Source organism: Vanessa atalanta, chromosome 17 (genome assembly GCF_905147765.1).
Source record: "Vanessa atalanta chromosome 17, ilVanAtal1.2, whole genome shotgun sequence".
In the NCBI taxonomy this organism is placed as follows: Eukaryota; Metazoa; Arthropoda; class Insecta; order Lepidoptera; family Nymphalidae; genus Vanessa; species Vanessa atalanta.
In genome coordinates, this window is record NC_061887.1 from 7,102,904 (window position 1) to 7,124,585 (window position 21,682).

A 21,682-nucleotide genomic window follows, 5' to 3' on the forward strand; every position below is an offset into this window, starting at 1 on the left:
AAGCGAATTGATATCGTTAACGATAAAATTCTACGCAGTACCGAGACGTCTCTTGCTATCGGCAACTTGACAGTGACTGATCGTTGGCTAGCTCTGACACCCCCTCCGCCCACACTCCTCCGCCCAGCTTAGGGTTGCCAGTCTTTAGGGATATTCTTAAAGTGTGAAGAATTAAATTGTCTTGGGGATTTTATATTGGGCACATAATTTAAAAATTTACAAAGAATAAACGAAATTAACATTAAATATACTATTTGTTTTCTTATCTTTTATTTAATATTATAATGACAACATTATTGTCATTTTATTGTTGTATAAAATCACAATGAGATCGATAAAATATAAATCAGTATATACAGAAATACAAGCTATGAGCGTGGGTAAATTATTGCCAAGAATATTTCCCTGTACAAGCGCATTAATTGTGATTCTTTGTACGAAAATATTCCACCCCCGTGTATCCAGTGGAGATAATGAGACGGAAGTCCTTTTATATAATTGTCGCAAATAAGAGTTATCTAAATTGATATTCTCACAATATAAGGCACGTTTTTTTTGCTATCGTTTCGACAAAGAGACGTAAAAAAATATATACGTATTATATATTTTTTATGATGTTTAATATGGTACGTATTTTCAATTTCAAATAACAGTACAACTTGTGCTAGATCAATAAATCTTCAACATCACTTACTGGCTCGTGTCTCGAGCTATACAAAACTTTGTTTACGTACATATATATGTATGATGAATGTCGAGTCAAATAATTTCAAATATGATTTCCAGCTAGTAGCCCTAGCCAGTTTTATACTTTAGAGTACTCAACGCCACTTGATGGTATTCAGTTTAAAAGAGTTCTCTATTCTCTACGCCAGGAATATTGTTCTCGTATTATTTACATTTGGGATTGTTTCCGATTGTTTTTCATTTTTTTTTCAAAACTCCCCTCACAATTACTGAGCCTCGTTTACCGTTAGTCGCCAACATTAAAATCGTACTTTGAATATTCATAAAGTAAATAGAGTCTTCGTGATACCGAAAAGAGAAAGGCTCACTAGCGTTATGTGTGATAAATATTACTCTACGATTATTTAAGAAAACTTTTTAATGATAACAACGTATGTATATGCTACGATTGCGAGCTCAGCATTCATCAAGAAGATTGATTAAATATTATTTTCCGTCAGTAAAAAAAAATAAAAATAAAACAGCCTCTTTCGATGTTGGACAAAATCCTCATCAATTTTGGACCTTATTTGCACGTATCCTCATGATATCTGTCTGAATTACTGTCATAAATAATAAACATAAAACCTTAGTAATGATTGCAAGGATTCAAAATTGTTACTCGAAATCTTAGGCTAAGACGTTTGCAATCAATAAACTCTATAATATTTACTAGGTCCTTTTTTTTCTATATACATTCATAAATCTGCGTGTTATAATATAGTAGTATTAGTATATTTTATATAAAAAGTATATTGACGATCCTAAACTTTGTGTAACTAATTGCAAATAAATGTCAGCAGTAGTACTTGATATATATACCAGTATATATATATATATATATATATATATATATATATTTGTGGCAGGTTTGTTGAGATTATTCTACAGTATAAAATATAAATCATATATTCTTCAAGCTTAAAACTGTTTTAAAAGAAACTGCAGCTCATCTGCATGAATCTTATACAAAGAGTGGATTTACCAACTTCGTTCGTGGCTTGAGATTGACGATAGCACAAAAAGAGCTATTCCTTTTTTAAAATATAATTTATTTTAAATTCGAATTTAAAATTTTTGACAAGTTCATTGTAACGAAAGTTTTAACAGATAAAAAAATATTTTGCAGCTTCGATTGAAATAGGTTTATGTTTCTTAAATATTTAAATATATATCTGCTTAAGAATATATTTTATCAGTGAGTAAGTCACTTTGCTAACTGAATATAATTTTGATGTAATGGTGATTGGTTTTGGGTATGGTAAGTAACAAAATTGCATTAACATTGTGGGTTACTGGTGGACAGATAACCCTTCATAAAATTTTAATTCATGATTTCACAATATCTTAATAGGTATGTCGAGTACACCTAAAAGAAATACAGCTGTTAACAACGAATTTGATCCTGCAGACTTTGTTTTCGATGTATTCGATGCATTCGTATTCATTGTGTTGAATGCAATTTATTGCATAACTTGTATTTAACAGAATTCTTATATCAATAAAAGCTAATAAATATTATATGTAATAACTCGTACAATCTGAATGATTCGTTATTTAAAATAAACTGTTTTAATAAAAGTTTTTTTTTTTAATTGTCATAAACAAATATGTTTTTTCGTCATAAACATTATCTTTGGAAACGCAAACGGCTTATATTTTCCATACTCTTTATTCACCCTTTCCGTGTAATTATATGTTCTTAAAACGCACAAGAACAATCAGTGTTTACCCATTTGATGATACTAAGAAGCCGCCGAATTCAAACTTGCCGCCACTTGTATACCAATTATTTATTAGACCAAGTTTACATTTACTTAGCTCGTTAGTTACTTAACTGGGTTTACTTAATTGTTCGCAGTGTAAGCTCGCTGCTCCGAGCCTGTTACATCATAACGGTGTTAGCTCTTGGTCTAGAACGTCCGAACGCAAAATGTTAACTAAGATCGATTTGTGGTTAACTAAATATACTAAAGTAAATTAGGTTTAGTTATTTTGGTTAATAAATAGACAATTTATTTATGAAATATCTTCTTCTGACGGTAAGGACGGTAAGCATAAGGGTTACGCTTTTAATTAGCTAACATAAGCCCGTAAATGTCCCACTGCTGGGATAAAGGCCTCCTCTCCTTTGAGGAGAAGGTTTGGAGCATATTCCACCACGCTGCTCCAATGCGGGTTGGCGGAATACACATGTGGCTGAATTTCGTTGAAATTAGACACATGCAGGTTTCCTCACGATGTTTTCCTTCACCGCCGAGCACGAGATGAATTATAAACACAAATTAAGCACATGAAATTTCAGTGGTGCCTGCCTGGGTTTGAACCCGAAATCATCGGTTAAGATGCACGCGTTCTAACCACTGGGCCATCTCGGCTCATATTAATTATCTAAGATGAATATAATAAATATGTTTTGAAGCTCCTTAGCTCCTTAATAGAAAAAAAAAAAATGTTACAATAAATAACTAGTAAATTCAAGTAGTTTAATCGATGGGCGTCGATTATCAATATTGTTTTTAATTTAAAAACAACGACAACAAACAACAACAACACAAAGGATTTTTTATTTTTTACAACACTAGAATTTACGAATAGAATCGATGGCGCTACTTACTATCTAATTAAATTCAAATGAATAATAATTTAGAATAAAACTTGTCATTATATCTTCAAAGAAAAGTTAGGTACCTCTTATTACCTAGATATTTACCATCAAGAAAACATAAGAGAATTGATTTGTCAAAAACTATCAATGTGTTCTTTTATACCTACATTTTCAATGTGCGAAATGGAAAAAAAGGTGATTATTCAAATACAAATTAGACGCTCGAAGTTCAAATTATTTGCCCATTAAAACGTGTGCTTCTGCCAAACACGAGGACTAGACTACAACGATTATTTGAACGTCTTCACTTAGTTTCAAGTTTCGTTGAGTAATATCAATAGTGAAACGCTGTTCTGGATCTCCTGAGCCCTGTCTTGGCTGTCTGTTGCTCTCTATAGCTTAATTTGACGCGTAAGACTATACGATCTAAATCTGATTATGTTCTACTTGATATTTTAAAGACAATCTACCCGGATTGCTACATAGAAAATGTGCTTTCGATGAATTATTTAGTAACTCGTAAAGGTTTTAGTTTAAAATAAAATCATATTAAGTTGTTCATCTGGATGATTTTTATGATTTAATATTCGTTATTGTTTGTGAATAATGATTCACGGCTTACTAATAACATTAATTAAAAAAAAAACTCGCTGATTTTTCTGCTAAAGGACAATGAGTAAGTGTATTTTTTATCTATAAAAGTATAAAAATATATATAAAAAGTTTTATGATTTAGAAGGATTTTTTTACAGACGACTATCGCAATGTCAAACTCATAACTAGATGCATTATATTGAAAATATAATAATATGAATAGTTGTGTTCGTTTAAGAATGGTACAAGGACATAGGAACCTTATGTCCGAGAAAATGAAAGAATATTCAAGAAACAATCAAAAAATAATATATTAATTATTAATGTTCTCAACTTTATTTTATTAAAATAAATTTAGTCGAGAATATCTTAATCGAAATGTAGTTCCGTTGTATTCAATCTATAAACGCAGAGGCATATAAATGAAAAAGACAAAAATGCTATTCTTTGTGGTTAAGAGAAAGAGATAGCTATATTTTAGCGCCGTCAAATTAGAGTTTAAGAGGGAGAAAGAGAGCGTTTGCATTCTATCGATTCAGTACCAATGTGTTTTGGTATAATAATATGACTATTTGATTTATCATTAATTATATAATTAAGGAAACAGTCGCGACGATTTTAACATAATTTCTTTATTAAGTTATAGCTTAAAATGTTGTGAATAACGTTCTTTTAATTAATATTATTAGTTTAATAACATTTTAACTTTGCCGCCGTCTTGGTACGTCACGCAATGGATCGTGATACAAAATGTTTCGTGAAATTTCTAGAAAATTAAATGAATAATAGAAAACTTGATAAAGTACGTACACAGTTGCTTTCGTTCTGAGGGAATTAAAAGTGTGCGGAGTTGTTAACAAATTAATCCTTTATAGTCACTACATACAATTCCTAACTAAGTATTTAACATTTCATTAAAACAACTAGATATTACTAATACAATATAACATTCACATTTATACTAATATTATATACTTTTATTTCTGTCTGTCTATTTGTATGTTGCTCTTTCACGGCAAGCGACTGAACCGATTTTGATGACATGTATGAAGTAAGCTTGATCTCCAAGGAAGAACATAGGCTTTTTATTTATACCTAACACCTCACAAGCAACCTCTAAAACGCGAACAAAGCCGCGGGCGACAACTAGTATGTTAATATTTTGATATAGATTGTTTTTGAAAAGAGTTTTTTTAATCTTTTTAACTTAAATGGAATAAATATTCCGAAATCCTTAGATATGACTCCAATGAGCTAATTAATTTCATCTTTTTTAATTATAATGTTGCCGTTTTTTGAATTAACAAGATGTAAAAGTAATGTTCGTTTAGTTTCGAGCCGTAATGGTTTGAAGATAATGACACTTTGTTTTAAATACTATTATCATGTTTGTTGTTCACATCTATATCTTTTGAAAGCTAATAAGATAAGATAGGGTGGAGAGTTCTATCCGGTTATAAAATATACAAAAATATGAACAATATTTTTTATAAATTCATCGAAGGAATATTACTGGCCACACACTGTACGCAGTATAATGAATTAATTGTTGACTAAAATAATGAACCATTAAAATATAGCAATATTTGTTTTAATTATATTTTATAAAATTATTTTTATTTTTGTCAAACATAAAATATTAATAATCTATGTTTTACACTAAGACGTTAGCTTCCGAGTTTAATCTGTGCTCCTCTTTAACTAATTGACAGATATGCATGACTCGGAACTTCTTAGAGACAGAAGTGAAGTTTCTTACTTTGTATAACTTCACTGCAGACGAATTTCAAATATAAAATAAACACGTGACTAAACAAAGGTACGAAATTGGAAATATAAAGTTAATTCTCTGATATAATACTTCAGCGATATGTCGACACCAAAATTCTGCATATAATACTATGACCTTCGGAAAACCCTACAGATTGCACGTAATTTAAAAAAAATTACACGATTACTCGCAGATATCAAATCACAATTTTAATATTCACTATGAGCATTTTTTTAATTGCTGCATAGTCAGGAAAATTGACAATTAACTCCTCTACATCATTGCTATTGACTCCGACCGTTGCATACTTATTAAATAAAAAAAGTAAAATAGTAGGTAATGTTAAGCAAAAGTAAACTTAAATGTATTCAGATACAATAGTAATATATAATTTTAAATAATAAATACAGCAAATAGGTATGTACAGTGTTTTCATCCACAGAAAAGAGTTCATTAAATCGCGGAACCATGAGTTTTTGTTCTAGTACTTTCAATGATACTTCAGCGTCATGGGGGCACGAAATTGTATTGTTACATTTTTTAAATTCGCTTCAAGTTAAAGTTCAAGGTCATTTTTGTACAGCCTAAAGAATATAATAGTTGTTTTATATAATTATATCGAAAAATGTGTCATTGAATTAAGATTAAAAGAATAAATTTTGTAAACATCTAAAATAAATTATATAAATGAAACATCGAAAAATGCTTGAAGTGCTTGCAAAGAAATGGTAATATCGTTGAATAGAAAATAGAAAAGAAAATGTTTTATCGTCTTAGTAAGAAGTCGGTGAGTTTAAGATAAATGTTGATCGCTTCAAATATCGAACTGGGTTTGCCCATTGAATAGAATATGTGCACTTAATCAAAAAACACAGGTTCTTATTTAATTCTAATAAACACCATTTTACTTGCTTACTTTATACTTTATTGTACACCACAAAAAGAAAAAAAAACACTCCTAAAAATTACGAAAATACTATTTTAATAAGTATGTTGATTATTGTCTATAATAATTCAGATAGAATTAATTCTATATTTAAATTAAAAAAAAAAATAGCTTGGTGCGACAGAAATCTAAAATGTTCCTGACAATAGTGTTTATTTCCTAAAATTGTTCTTGTCGTATCTTGAGGAAGTTTATATAGTATGTAGGATGAAATCTGACACATGGATTCAACCACTACCCTAGTGTGGGGTGAACTAAACTCCTGTCCGATAGATTTGTCCAGCAGTCGCCGGCTGTTACTTTACATTGTACGACACACGAATCGTATAGGAATTCAAGGAATTCCTATACGATTCCATTATATGATATTTTTGTATCCTCTTTATTTGTCCCTATTGAATTTAAAAACCTGTCAAATTTAGTTTATAATCAATTCTCGATAACCTCACTAATGACAATAAAGGAAACAATAATAGCTCAAAATGGTAGAAAATTTGTCCTTCAAAAATTTCGCCCCTAACTCGTTAATAGGAAATAAAAATGGAGCTAAGCTATTATATCATTATTAGTTTCACAAAACGATGAGCATTGTATAATCGTTAACGATGTAATATCATTTTTATTTGTAATTGTACAATTAATCCTCATTTTTACGGAAAGGACAGCACCGCGCCTCCACCACACCCTTCATACACTATTACGCTTGTTTACAGCCACGTGTTGTTTACGTGGCTTGTTTTCATTGGCTACGAGCTCTAATTGATTAACTATTGAATGCTTTTCTTGACTTGTTACGAGAAACACACTGCTTCGTTACGTTGTGCTCCAATAAATGTTATCATATATATAGATCGAAGTTTATTGAGTAGTATCAAGGGTGGGTGTTCTTTCATAAAAAAATCCTCATGTTTGGGATGTTATTGTTTGCATGTCTCGTCTAACTGTGTATTGAGAAATAATATCAAGTATATAATTAATATTTTTGTATGTTTGTTTTCCAACTATATCAAAAGCTTGAAGCATGAGCCAACAAGTACAGAATTTCAACTAATTTATATAATATAATATATAAGACTAACAAAAGCCGGCAGGCGTCATGCCTGCGTGTGCATATACATATGGCGATCTGTTGAACGGTATAGAATTTGAAGTGCTGCAGCGTCATTTAATGGCGAGCTACAACAAAGTGGCCACTATAAAAACCTGTTGAAGTGTGTAAGCTAAATATTGATACATTTAAACAGTTCTGTAAAAGTAATAGAATAATAGAAATAAAAAAAAAAACATATAAAATTCCAAGCAATTTGTAAAGACATAGCACCATCATAAACAAAAAGTGAAGATAAATCATTTCCTTTGTAACCTCATTACAAAACCAAGGTCGATCCTACGTTCGCCATTACAGAGGTAAAATGCCATTTTTTTGTTAGTAAAAGATACAATCGCGAAAATACTTTTAAAGGAGAAAAATCGTCCACAATTTTGTTACGCTAATAACTTCCAAAATGCTATCGCTCTGAAGATAGCAGTTAAATACGCCAAATTGGACCATCCCTCCTCTGGAATCCGGCCATCGGTTTTACGACCTTTTATTTCTACGGGTAAGTTCCAAGTGTTTGATAACATCGATTACTTATCATCAGTTATTTAGGATGAAGTACTGCTATAAAATAATGCTTATATATAGTTAAATTCACTACAAACAAGTTGAATTCGGCAACGATTTTAAATAACGAATAATATATCCACTTCCCTTTTATTTATCACCTAAACATGTACGTATAAATTCATTTATGTCAGTAAAATAATTACGATGGTGAAGTAAGATTAAGTTTTATATACATCACACGTTTAATAAAAAACTACCATACGTATAAACTAGAAGGCTCTGTTTCTATTTATAGAGTAATAACGTTAAAAAAAACGTCTGTAATAATTAAAACTAGTATATAACTCAGAAAGTATTCAGTCCCCTGGTGTTTCACCGTCAACATTCATTTGAAAGCTAAGCATAACGTTTCGATTCCCCCGACGCCCGCAGGCTAGTAGCAAGAATGCAAGATATTATACGTTTCGACACTTCACCCCCAGCGTCTAATTACATAATCTTTAAGGCAACTAATCTTACTAATTGATCTCTCACTTGATGGCTGAAACAAATGACGATAGAGCTGTGATGACTCTACAATAATTATTATTTGGCACAATTAATTAGGTTCACTGTTGTGTACTCTGTTATAAGACATTAATAAACTTTGTAAGTCATTCGGATCTACAAAGATTATTTCTAGGAAAGTCATTATGATACTATATTCTCTGACGTCTAAATATATTTGTATAATAAATTATATTAAATATATTAAGTTTTGTCGTGGAACGAAACGAATGTTGAACCGTTGAAAGTTGTTTACGCATTGGAATATAGATTGATATTTTATTAAGCTTATTCTTGATATATGTACATGTTACGTGTATACGTGTGCAAATAAAACATTTCGTATTATTTCCGGTCGTAACTTATTGAATTCATAAATAATGTCAAAATGTCCAATTTTAATGAGATCGCGGACATTATACTTCTCAGGTCGGGATATTCGATTTAAAAAATGATGTTTACCTATATGGATATGATATAAAGGCTACTTCGTGACTTTTAGTAATAGCATACACAAACATAACTCAAGATCCAGTATCAACGAGGATAACCGAACACACAACTTAGTATTCGATTATCAAATAAGACGGCCAATACAAAGGCGTTATGGCGGCCGAAGACAAACTTCAAACAAACTGTCGAGGAGCGACTGGCTAGGAACAAACGTTAAATTTCCCTGGCAAACTCTGTTGTAGATAGAGAGATTAACAGATAGATAGACAGTTAGATTAACTCATTTATTGAGGGCACAAGTGAAATTATAAAGTAGGGATGAATAAAAAAAAATGAAAAATATTCTTTTAAATTCAAATTAGTTAAAGATTCTCGTGGACAAGACTTTCGTTGATAATGTCGAAATATCGAGCTCCACCAAATAAAAAACATGGTAAATATCCCGTTTTAAATACTGTCAGTAATACAAATAACCAATTTAAAATCTTATATAGTTAAAGATTATCTCAATCATACAAAGAAACAATCAAACTCCTAAGTTTTATATTATTAGTATGAGATTACTGATTGTGACTTTTTTTTGCTTTTCCGATACGTACGATTTCGTTTTATCCTTTTTTTTTTTTTAAAAGCAATCTTTACGCCTTTGACAAAAGAACCTAAATGTCTTATTACATATTTATAACTCAAGCGTATTTTTCTAAGGCTCCAAACTTATGCTGTAACTGAACTGATTGGACCAAGTTATAATACTTAAACGCTAAATCTTATCTACTGAAATGAAAACGTATGATATTCTTCATTAGTTTGAATATACTGTTAGAAATAACTAGTGATGTTCTTTTTAAGTACAATTTAAACGCGGACTGCGTTTAAGCGTGATTGATAATATGAGTCCAAGTTTTATGATTTCAAAGACTTTTTCCTGAAAATGTAACAAAAGTATGTCTCATAAATATGTAAAGACTCACTCCCAAAGGCTCGCCCATCTACGTTAAATTATCGGCTCGCGTTAACAAATATAATGTAATTTTTATTTTTTGTTGTATTTACTCTAATTTGAGGATTAATCCTCTCACGCACACTAGCACGCAGACGTCTTGTAAGCACAAGAGTTACTCATACTAATGGACGCTGATATATTGGTCGCATTTTCGTCAGTAACATCTTTATAACGTAATCTATTTCTCTCTCTACAATCAGTTCTCTTCTCTACAATTGATATTCTCTTGTAACTGCACTAGTACAAGTACTCAAGTAATTTTTGTATGTATTTTTTAAATTTGTATGTCTAAAATATACAATTTCTAGAGTTTTTAATTCCTTTTATAATAATTAATTCAAGCTGCTTATACAAGTATCTTTGAATTATAAATGCGTTGACACCCTTTTGCAATTTGATAGCATTGTGAACTTTAAACAGAGGAGACTTACTTTTAAAAATATATTTCTAAGAGAAAATATCGTTAAACTCGTTCGAAAGAGAGAATAATTTAAATAAAATTAATTTAATTATATTATAAATTGAAAATACACATACTACTCGTATATTTAGATAATAATAATTAAATTAATAAAAATAAAAAATTGATGATAATAATAATTAAATTCGATGTTCTTTAGTTATGAAACAATAATTAAAATAAAGACGCTTCCCGCTGTCTGTCTGTCCTTGTGTATGCTTAGATCTTTAAAATTAAACAACGGATTTTGATGCGGTTATTTTAATAGATAAAGTGATTCAAGAGCAAGGTTCAACTACATTGTGCATGTATGTATAATACATGTACAATATATCGTTAGTTGTCTATGCCATGCTTTATTCAATGCCATTAGATTTTATATCAATACTAGGTGTGTCACACGGTTATACCCGCATAAAATTTAGAATAATAATGGAATTGCACATTGAACAACGTTACTAATTGTTGGTAGGGCTTAGTGCAAGCCCGTCTGGGTATGTACTACCCACTCATTAGATATTCTACCACCAAACAGCAGTACTCAGTATAACTACAGGCACAAGGGATATATAACATCTTAGTTCCCGAGATTGTATAAATAAAAGGAATGGTTAATATTTCTTACCGCACCATTGTCTATGGGCTATGGTTGCGGTGAACACTTCCCAACAGCTGGCTCATTTGCTCATCGGCCAAACTTATACCATAACTTATACCCAGGCAAAGAATCCAGAAAATATCCTGTAGTGACTATAATTTTTCTTTTCTTTAATTAATCTGTTCATGTACACGTACATCTGTACACGTATTATTGATGTGTTTTATTTATATTATATATATATATATATATATATATATATATTCATCATAACATTACAAGCTTTTCACACAATACTGCTTATTATGAATGTAAAAGCCTTTCAGTGGTATTAAAATTAACTGATATTGCAACACAAATGAAACTAATTTGGGAACTTGTCGTATTTATCAGATGTTATTTAATTAACATTTTTATGTAAATTGGCGGAAAAGAATAATTACTGGGTTTCTTGCTGGTTCTTTTCTGTAGAATTTACATTTCATTTGATAAATTCAACATGACGATTCAAAATATTATAAATACGAAATTTTATTTCATACCTAACCCCTCAATCGTTTTGAAGTTCTTCAAGGGTACAGTACCCAAGGCAGCTAAGGATCCCCCGTCTTTAACGCGGTAGAAGTCGCAGGCGAGGATTAGTAAAGAAAACCTTGATTCGTTTCGATAAAATTTAATTAATTCTATAAAACGTCTCTGTTCAATACGCGTTGCATGTTTTCTCACCATTAATAATTCACTCCTTGCTTTTTACGGTTCTCGAATATTAATATACTAGCATTAGCAAGTGTAATTATATTATTAATGTTACTTCATAAATTAAATATAGCATACACTTTTGGGGTCAGTAAGAAACATTTTCAGAATGTTTTAAGGTGACGAGGTAATTTATTAATTTAGTTTTAGTTAAATATAAAAGGCTTATGGGTAATATAAACTATCGTGATATATTAATGATTTAGAGGGCTAGTAATCAAATTGGCCATCGTAATAGCTTTTGTTCTGACTTTTTAATTTATTACATTACATACATTAACAGCCTGTAAATTTCCCACCCCTGGGCTAAGGCCTCCTCTCCCTTTGAGGAGAAGGTTTTGGAGCATATTCCACCACGCTGTTGCAATACGGGAATACACATGTGGAAGAATTTCGTTGAAATTAGACACATCCAGGTGTCCCCACGATGTTTTCCTTCATCGCCGAGCACGAGATGAATTAAAAACACAAATTAAGCACATGAAAATTCAGTGGTGCTTGCCTGGGTTTGAACTCTAAATTATCGGTTAAGATACATGCCTTCTAACCACTGGGCCATCTCGGCTCTTTTAATTTATTATAGGGTTATAAATAGTCCGTATTGTACTGTATCCGTAACACTATGCTATGTGTGGGATTTAAGTTATGTAATTTTTTTTATGGTTTTGATAGGCGGACCATGGACAAAGGCGCTGTAAGAAATATTAACCATTCCCTACATCACCTATGCGCCACCTACCTTGGGAACTAAGATGTTATGTCCCTTGTGTCTGTGATTACACTGACTCACTTACCCTTCTAACCGGGACACAACAATACAGAGTACTGTTATTTGGTAGAATATCTGATGAGTGTGTGGTACTTACCCAGACGGGCTTGCACAAAGCCCTACCACCAAGTAAATTTAAAAGTTTATATTAAAAACAAGTAAAAATTAAGTTTATTCATCTAATTAATTAATTAAATTAATACTTAATTTATTCAACCTGCAAGCCTTTCCGGTGTTACAGATGCCCATGGGCAGTGATAGTCACTTTTCATCAGGTGAGCCTACTGTTCGATTGCCACCTGTACCTATACTTTAAAATAAATAAAAAGTTCTAAAAAATAGACACATGCATCTGTGTTCAAATTATTCATATTGTGCCACCAATTTCTTCTTGTCAGCTTAGAATATATTATTTACAATGTTCAAAAGTACTTCAACATTTAGGTTTATTATAATTAAATCTGAATATTATTTGTCATCCGTGTAATTAAGTATTTAATGTATTGTTATTACTCTCCATATATTTTAAGTTATTATAAAACTGTCGTTAATAATGTGGATAAACATCATCAGCGATAAAATAGCTCGATATACGCATAAGCTCATTAAACACATTCAAGTACAGTGATCAATTTAATAATATGACAATTTTTCCATTGTTTCGTACGAATGGTTCATGAATTGGCTTTTAATTTGGCATCTCAATTTTAAAACCGTCACGATATCTGAGTTGTCAAAGGTGTATTCATGGACGACATAAATAATTACCAGTAACAAGTCCCTCGGACGACAAAAGAATTAATTGGGCGAAAATTAACCGTTTGCGAATTAATTCAGATGAATGCTCTGATTTCGCTTTTAATTCATGTAATTGTAGTTCACTTATAAATTGTCATTATGAGATAAAATTTGCGTGGCTTAGGATCAATTACGAATATCTTGCTCGGCTTGGAGTTGAGGTGAGACCTAAGACCGCAGAAGTCAGTAGAACTACTTTTGGCGAGTACTCATATGTCAAAGGTGTTACGTTTCTTTCTAAACATAAACATTAAATACATTTTTGTCACTTTTTGATAGATCTAATATAGTCTAAATATTAAAATCGAAAGAATCACGGAAAGCTGGAGATGAACTTCTGTAAATGGAACGATTTTCAAACTTGACAAGAGAACAATAGGCCGACAAGCTGATACCGAACCGCAGCAATTTCGATAGATTGTATAAACAAAGCCTTCACGATATAAACTTTCATATCGATGTTTAGTGTCGCTCATCTTTTGTTACTCAAAAGAATTATGGCCTTCTCTCAAGTGTCAGTTATTTTTAATGATCAGGATATATCATAAAAATTTTAAGGGATTTCTACAAATATTTACTAGAACTGCTGGTCCAGTATTAAGGATCCTAATATGATATTTGATGGTTGGTTTATAGATGATAGGTTAGAATGGTCAACTAAATTAAATTTTGTATGGATTTGAAATTTGAAAAATTAACTGAATATAATGAAGATCTAGGTAATGACCATTATTATAGAACTGGCCATGATATTCCGAAAATTGTCATAGGACCACGAAAAAGCCAAAATACGAAGTAATGAGTACAGAGAATGTTTTATTTTTAAGCATCGGATGGGTACAAAATAAATGGCTTTCGGGTTTGACAAGAACACAAAAGGCCGACATGCCGATCGCCGCCCGCTGCAAATTGCGATAACGCGCACAAACAATGAGCCTTGCTATTACGTGCAAACAACTTTCACACTGATGTTTTGGCTGTTAACGAAAATGCAATGCTATTTTGTGAGTTGCTGCTAAATTGCAATGTAAATATGGGAACTAAATAGATATCTATTTGAAAACTTAATAAATAGGTATTGCACTATTGTCACTCGCTTCCGTATTGTACGAAAATTAATTATGCCATAATAATAAAGTTTTAATTGAATTCTCAATTATTCTACTTCATAGTGCATATTGTATTATTATGCTATACTGTGATTAAAATCGTTTATGAAATTGATTATAAAAAAACATAAATTAAAACAATATTTCAAAACCATTCATTTTAGAAATTGACTCAAGATTCATAAATTAAAATAATATTTAAATGTCACTGGTTTTAGAAATGAGCTTGTGAATAAAAAAAAAAAATTTAATTTCAATCTCCGGCCTATATCCTCCGGCTTCAGTATTGTACCGTAGGTATCGAACACGTGCCTTATGATCACCGTGCAGGAGGTGTTCCTTAATTAACCTACGCTTCGAAGTAGCTGTAGGCAAATTCATATTAAAAGCATATCTCTACGTTTATCATAATCGCTATATCAAAGACTTTAGTGCTATAACTTTTTTAGCTTCCAAAGTTCTACCATTTAGTTTACGACCTGCTCCATTGTTATTTTATATCGAGTTGATATAGTTTAGCAATTCTATGATAAGTTCAAACATCATATTTTTACCTTTCTATAATATAATAGATGTTTTTCGATATAACGATGACCTCTATACAATATAATTTTCCAAGTACAAAGTATACGTGCCTTTATATATTTGCCGCTGTCACGTCGATCGAAAGGCGGGCCGTAAGAAACGTGATGTGTGTCAAGTGTAAGTATTAGTTACTGAATAAATAATCGTACCTCTGGCAGTCGGCGCGTGACGAGTGTTTCCCAGGGGACGTACTGTGTTGCCACTTTCGAAGTGCTGCATCGTACTACGCGTGGACAAATTGTTTTCAACGTACGTGTCTATAGGTAACCTATTGATTTTTGCACATGGTGCTCCCTAGTTATTTCTATTGGTTGTTGTTATCGCATTGGGCTTATATTTGATATTTTATTCGATAAAAGCCTGGATATTTACGTAGTAGCATTTATTTAAAAAAATTTTGAAACTAAATGTTTTCGATATGTTTTCTATAAATTTCTATGTTTATATTGATAAAAAAAATTAATAATATTAAATAAAATACTACCGAATCTATTATTACATTATTTCATAGGTATAAACTACAATGAACTATAAACACGATTTTTTACAGGAGTTATAGAATAGCTTTCAAAAGTCAAATATTTTTATTCCTATTTTGACCTCCGCATTACAACTTAAGCCAATTGCAGAAACGTTCGTTACTAACATTTGGTGACAACGCAAAAGTAGTCTGAGCTTAATCATCCTTACATTCTTTAATAGTTTGTTTTGAGTAACAGACAAGAGTACCTACTGAGTTCCTTGCCGGTTCTTCTGGGTAGAATCTACATTCCGAGCAGGTGGTAGCTTTACTTTAAATAGTTTGTTAAATGACGATTCAAAAGTGCTTGTAAAAGCCTACTTGAATAAAGTATATTTTGATTTTGTAGAACTAGAGCGAGTTATGCAGATAATTGTATTACTCCACAAAAACATAAAGTCGTATGAACTATTAAAATAATTTATTAACTGTCACCAATCACAATTATCAAAGTAAATATTTTTAAAGGCTTCAATAAGTATATTAGTTTTATTAGCAGCCGGTTATTACAGTAATTAAGTTTGAGTCTTGTTAACTAGTCCTGTGCTAATGGCCGACAGGTGGAATATTTTGTTTTTATTACCCGAGGGTAGTTTCCTTTATGAATTTCACTAATCAAAATTTTATAGCATACTTTTAAAATGGCTATAATATTCGAAACTTTTCTCTTATGCTTAAAGTTAGTATGGTTCGCTAAACGTTTCATTTATTTTTGTATTTTATTATTATGAAACATCTTAATTTTATTACATTTTATTTTAAATAATTTCAGTAGAATCATTAAAAATGTGACCTATTCTATTGTGACCTTTTTGGTCATTTTAATAAAAATCACCAGCAACAAGTTTTTTTATATTTAATTATAAAAACATTAGAGATACAAGATATCAGTCTTCTAGAATTTATGTCTTTCAGCGTGTTCACTTTTCTCTCATGCCTTGGAATTGTTTTTCTTCAAGATATATTGACACTATTGCTTTTTTCATATAAACGTCACCAAATCTATTCGCGTTGAATTATTAATCTGAATTGAACATTGATGTTTTAGAAAACTGTTAAACTGTTAATAGAGTAAACTGCTGAAGGAAACCTAAATTGCCACAAATTCTGCTACAGGCGTATGCGTAATTTGCTTTTCAGTGATATAGGCCTAGATGTTCTTTGTAAGGTATGAAAACTGGCTTTTCTATCGCAACAGTCTTAATGAGTGGTACGTGCACAGTGTTATAGATAGGCACTGTTTTTACCACTGGTACCTCGTGGAAAATTGGTACTTCTTTGACGATAGGCACTTCTTTTATAATCGGAACTTTCTCGACATGATGATGATGCACGGTGTGGACTTCATATGGAACGTGAATCTTCACACTGCAAAAAGAGAAAAGATTGCATTGTAATTCAACAAATTAAAAGGATCGTGTAAGCTTCATAATCACAAAACATATTTGCAATTTGTCAACTATTTTATCAAAAATAATGTACGAATACAAAAATATGACATAACTGGGCAGGTCTCCTGTAAAAAGCAAAGATAATCCAAAACTGAAGAACCCGAGGAATAAAATTAAGATTTTATGCGTCTGGCTCCGTCCTATCAACTTCGTCTATTGATTTGTTCCAATAGGTCAGTCATTACATTTATGGTGCGATGTAATCTTTGGCGCAAAAGCTTAAAGTTTATGTAACATTATTTAGTATATTAAGATGTTTCAAATTGCAAAACGTACAACTACTACAGTGCGATTTAAGGGATTAGGTAGGGTCCATTATTCTACTTCAATATCCACAATTCAATCAGTCAGTCTACAACTACAGTTCAATAGATAACATAACTCTTCCAAGATCAAAAAGGTATCAATTAACTTGGATACAATATAAGAAAGATAAAGAAATTCCATTATACGTAGATAATGAATGAACCGTTTTATTTCATTAAAACAACCATAAAGTACCGTGGTTCTTTTTGATTAAAATAATTGTATTTCTTATGAATTGAAGTGGAATGAATTCGAGTGAAGTTATACTTTTGCTTCATTCTAAATTCATTATTTGTTGAATAATTATTAGGTTTATCCAATGATATAATCGAGGGATTCCCCAACGATTCTTAAACGTTTTTTAAGTTGAAACGAATATCATTTAGGCATTTCCATTAGAGTAATATATTACCTTTTTGCTTAAAAAATAAATTTGTTACTTTCAAGAGATATTTCATTAACTAGGTACTTAAAGTTCGTCGTTAAGTGTATTCAGAGTAACAAAAACCGATGTGATTAATTCATGCTATTAGTAACGTTTTGATCCCTTTGAATAATGCTCTTTATTTCGAATCATTTACATGAAAGTAATTAAAAATTTATGATACTAAGCTGCTTAACGCTGACCTAATGCGTATTGTAAACTATAGCAGACCATTGTCTGGTTTACAATACGTATTGTATAATATGTTTGGAGTTATGTAGTAATAGATATTTTGTTATACAAAGTATGTAAACTCAGGTTAATCATTTGTCGTACTTTTGTATCAGTTGTGGTATTCTGTTAGAGTCCCTTCATATTTACTCACTCGTGGAACACTGTAAACCGACTAAGGGTCATATGATACCTTAATAAACGTATCCTTCAAATGTTTTCTATATAGGTAAGGACTACATATGTAGGTACAGACAAAACAGTACCTGTTTTTATTCTGTTTGTCAACCGTTTTATTTCATTTGTTTGCTAAAAAATATTGATATACCTAGTTCGATATATGTTTTTCTCAAATTTTAATAAATATTATATTAACACTATTTATTATTAAAGTCAAACTTGCTTATCACTTTTTGACATTTCACGATCGTGTTCAGTAGAGCTATTCTGTAAGAAGAAATTCGAAACTCACCGCAAAGCACGGACGTGATATGTCAGAATTTGATATGTGATAGTGACTTTAATAATTAAATAGGTCGTTAAGTCGTTTTTCAACATTTCACTAGTGAGATACCAAGTGAACTCCTAGAGAATTGCATCACTGCTGTGAGTTTTGAGTTCCTAACGGAATAGCTCTACTGATTTTAATTTACAAATGATAACATCTTAAGAGTCGTCTATCACTAAACAAGTACTTACTGAGTTCTGTGGATAGGATCCGGGTCCGGCACGGGAGTTGCCAAGCAAATATGGCTGGCGACTACTGCGGCCCAAATTAACTGAAATTTAATCATTTTTAATTATTAAATTGATCTACTTTGGAATTAACAAAAATAAAACAAAGGCATTATAAATCTGAACAATTTTAATAACACCTTAATTTATAATATCCAAGTTATTTATGATATTTATAATCACTGACTCTGCTAAATGATTTTAATTGTAATAATAATTTTAATAATCAAAACTTAAATTCACTTAATCCGTCCACGTGATTAGAATTAGAGAATTTAACTTACAGCAATGTTGCGGATCATTTCGGCTGTTGCGTACGTGTGTGCCGCTGCGTCTGCGCACCGCGTTAATATTTACTTCGGTTGTGCAAGTTTTACCGTCACGGTTCCTGGTCCTTGCGTGTTGAGGACACTACGTAACACGCCTTATAAAGGAAAATCAATCATTTAATTAGTTGTAAATGGGATAGAATTTTTATATGTCATTTTTTTCCATTTTATTTTCAAATGTCATAACAAATTGACTTGCAACGTTAAGTTTAATATTATGAAGTCAATAAAGAACTTCTTTACACAACAGTCTTTAGATAATGTTATATTTGATTTCTTTTGAATATTATTTTCATATTTATATAAAGTGATTAGAACGCACTTTAAATTCTAAGTACAGTTGGGTGTTTGATTAGTTAGTTTTAGTAATTACATCTCGAATCACACGTATTACGTATATTTATTTATGCAAATAATTAAACTGATTCGTCTTGTTAAACCAGTACATAATATCTTGTTAACGAGAAATAGTTAACTACAGCGAACCGTTTGGTTAGTTTGTGTTATTCATTCGTAGGATTGGCTTATTGTTTGATTGTATAATGAGTTGTTATTTCCTATTACAAATATATAATACGGTTACAAAATACATAATCGAAATGTTATTTAATGTGATTGTTAGTTATTAGTGAGCCAGGATTACAGATATGCAATATATAATAATTAATAAAAGTTAACAGAAGTAAACGTATCAAAAGCAAGTAGCTAAAGCATATGAATTCTATCTGTTGATAGTGTGTTCGATTCCGGGTAATATCGAAGAATCTTTGTGCTTCATATTAATTTTAGCATAGGTGAAGGAAATAATGATGAAGTAATGTGTCGGATAAAATGCTGCCACGTACGTCTTCCGCATCGTGGATTAAGCTCCGAACCTTCTCTTATATTTTTCACAGATCGTCATACACGTACAATACTTTACAATAAAAGCGTACTCTAATCGCATCGTAACCTATTTTTTTAAAGATTATTTTCGGTTTTATTCAGAATCATTTATTGGTGATAGGGCTTAGTGCGAGTCCAATCTCGGTAGATACCACCAACTTTTATATTCTTTCACCAAGCAGCAATACTTAGTAACGTTAAAAAGGACGAGCAAGTCAGCGTAACTAGTCACAAGTCACAATCTTAATTTCCAAGTTCAATGCAATAGCGATGTAAGATTAAGGTATGGTTAATTTTTTGTAAGACACTAATGTCTAAAGTCTATTCCAATCGAATAAGGAATGAAGATAAACAAACCTTAGATTTACCTATTCCACGATGATTCTTGATGATAATACAAAACAATTTCACTAACTTCTTAGTTAAGTGAAATAGTATTGTTATTATTTATTATTTTAATTTTACTTCCAAATTTACGATAATAGTTTCGTCGACGTTAAAAACGTCACTTTTTCGCAAATTCATAATTAATATCACAAACTATTCCAGCTCTCGAATCAATGATATCGAACCAGCGAATTCTAAAATAATGTTGTAAATATCGCCTTTTACCATTGCACTGTTGAATTACAGCTACAGTAACGTACATGTTAATTATTGCCGCGTGCTCCTAGAATACTCAATGTAACGTAATTATTGGCTGACTGTAATCACGGTAATTGAAACGTGATCGATATTTTATTGCCAAAGTCTCTAAGGATGCTCCGGTTTCCATACCACGCTCCAATGCCATTGTTTAATATTAACGGATAGTTTCTTTGTGCCAGTAAGCCAAGGTAATATTGAAGTAAAATATTCGATTGCTTTTATGAATGCAATTTATTAATGTAATGAAAATCGTTACATTTTCAATAACTGTTATGCAATGAATAAATAAAACAGAGGGTTGTTACATAGTGCACACACAGAGCAACAATAATCTTAGAACGAATATGTCCATTTTTATTTTCAGGTTTAAATGGAATGTTTCGTTGATTGTTTGGTGCAAGGTGAATATCAGTAGTACATTTTTATAAATATAATCGATTATGTAATATAAGGGCAATTACAGGATAATTACATTCTCAATGGCTTATAGGTACACCTATGTATCATCTAATTAAGGCTTAGTAGCCGAACAACTGATTAATCGATTTTTAGGACATCGAATGATCGTTATTGAAAATTCTTATTTATTATCTGTTTAAAGGTCAACGTCCGTTAAAATGGTTATTTAAGAACTAGCGATATATTTTTAATCAGTTAAATTGAAGCTCTTTTTGCCACTCATTTCACGTGAAATTTCATTCGTCTTGTTTGTTTGTATTTGTGGAAAATGGTGTCGAAATATTTCTTTCTTTCGTCCCTTGATTTATTTTTCATAAGTCTCTTAAATTAACTTGTAGTTGTGAAGAAAATACTCTTATTGTT

The 21,682-nt window shown here is 31.1% G+C and overlaps 2 protein-coding genes across 2 annotated transcripts in view; one reads left to right on the forward strand and one right to left on the reverse strand.

The window, feature by feature from the left end:
* The window catches only part of LOC125070342 (semaphorin-1A), a 341,204-nt gene that overhangs the window by 44,864 nt on the left and 274,658 nt on the right, over window positions 1–21,682 (forward strand). The window lies entirely within an intron of this gene.
* Window positions 16,988–19,057, reverse strand: LOC125070344. The gene is made up of 2 exons (XM_047680170.1): window positions 18,963–19,057; window positions 16,988–17,219 (listed from the first exon to the last, which is right to left on the reverse strand). Exons 1-2 carry the CDS (start codon window positions 19,055–19,057, stop codon window positions 16,988–16,990), a joined length of 327 nt encoding a protein of 108 aa, XP_047536126.1.

Excerpts from the sequence above, each read along its gene's own strand:
- LOC125070344 (XM_047680170.1), bottom strand. The coding sequence starts at position 19,057 with ATGATTAAATTTCAGTTAATTTGGGCCGCAGTAGTCGCCAGCCATATT. Across the intron at positions 17,220-18,962 it reads GATCCTATCCACAGAACTCA|TGTGAAGATTCACGTTCCAT; the intron begins GTAAGTACTTGT and ends CTCTTTTTGCAG.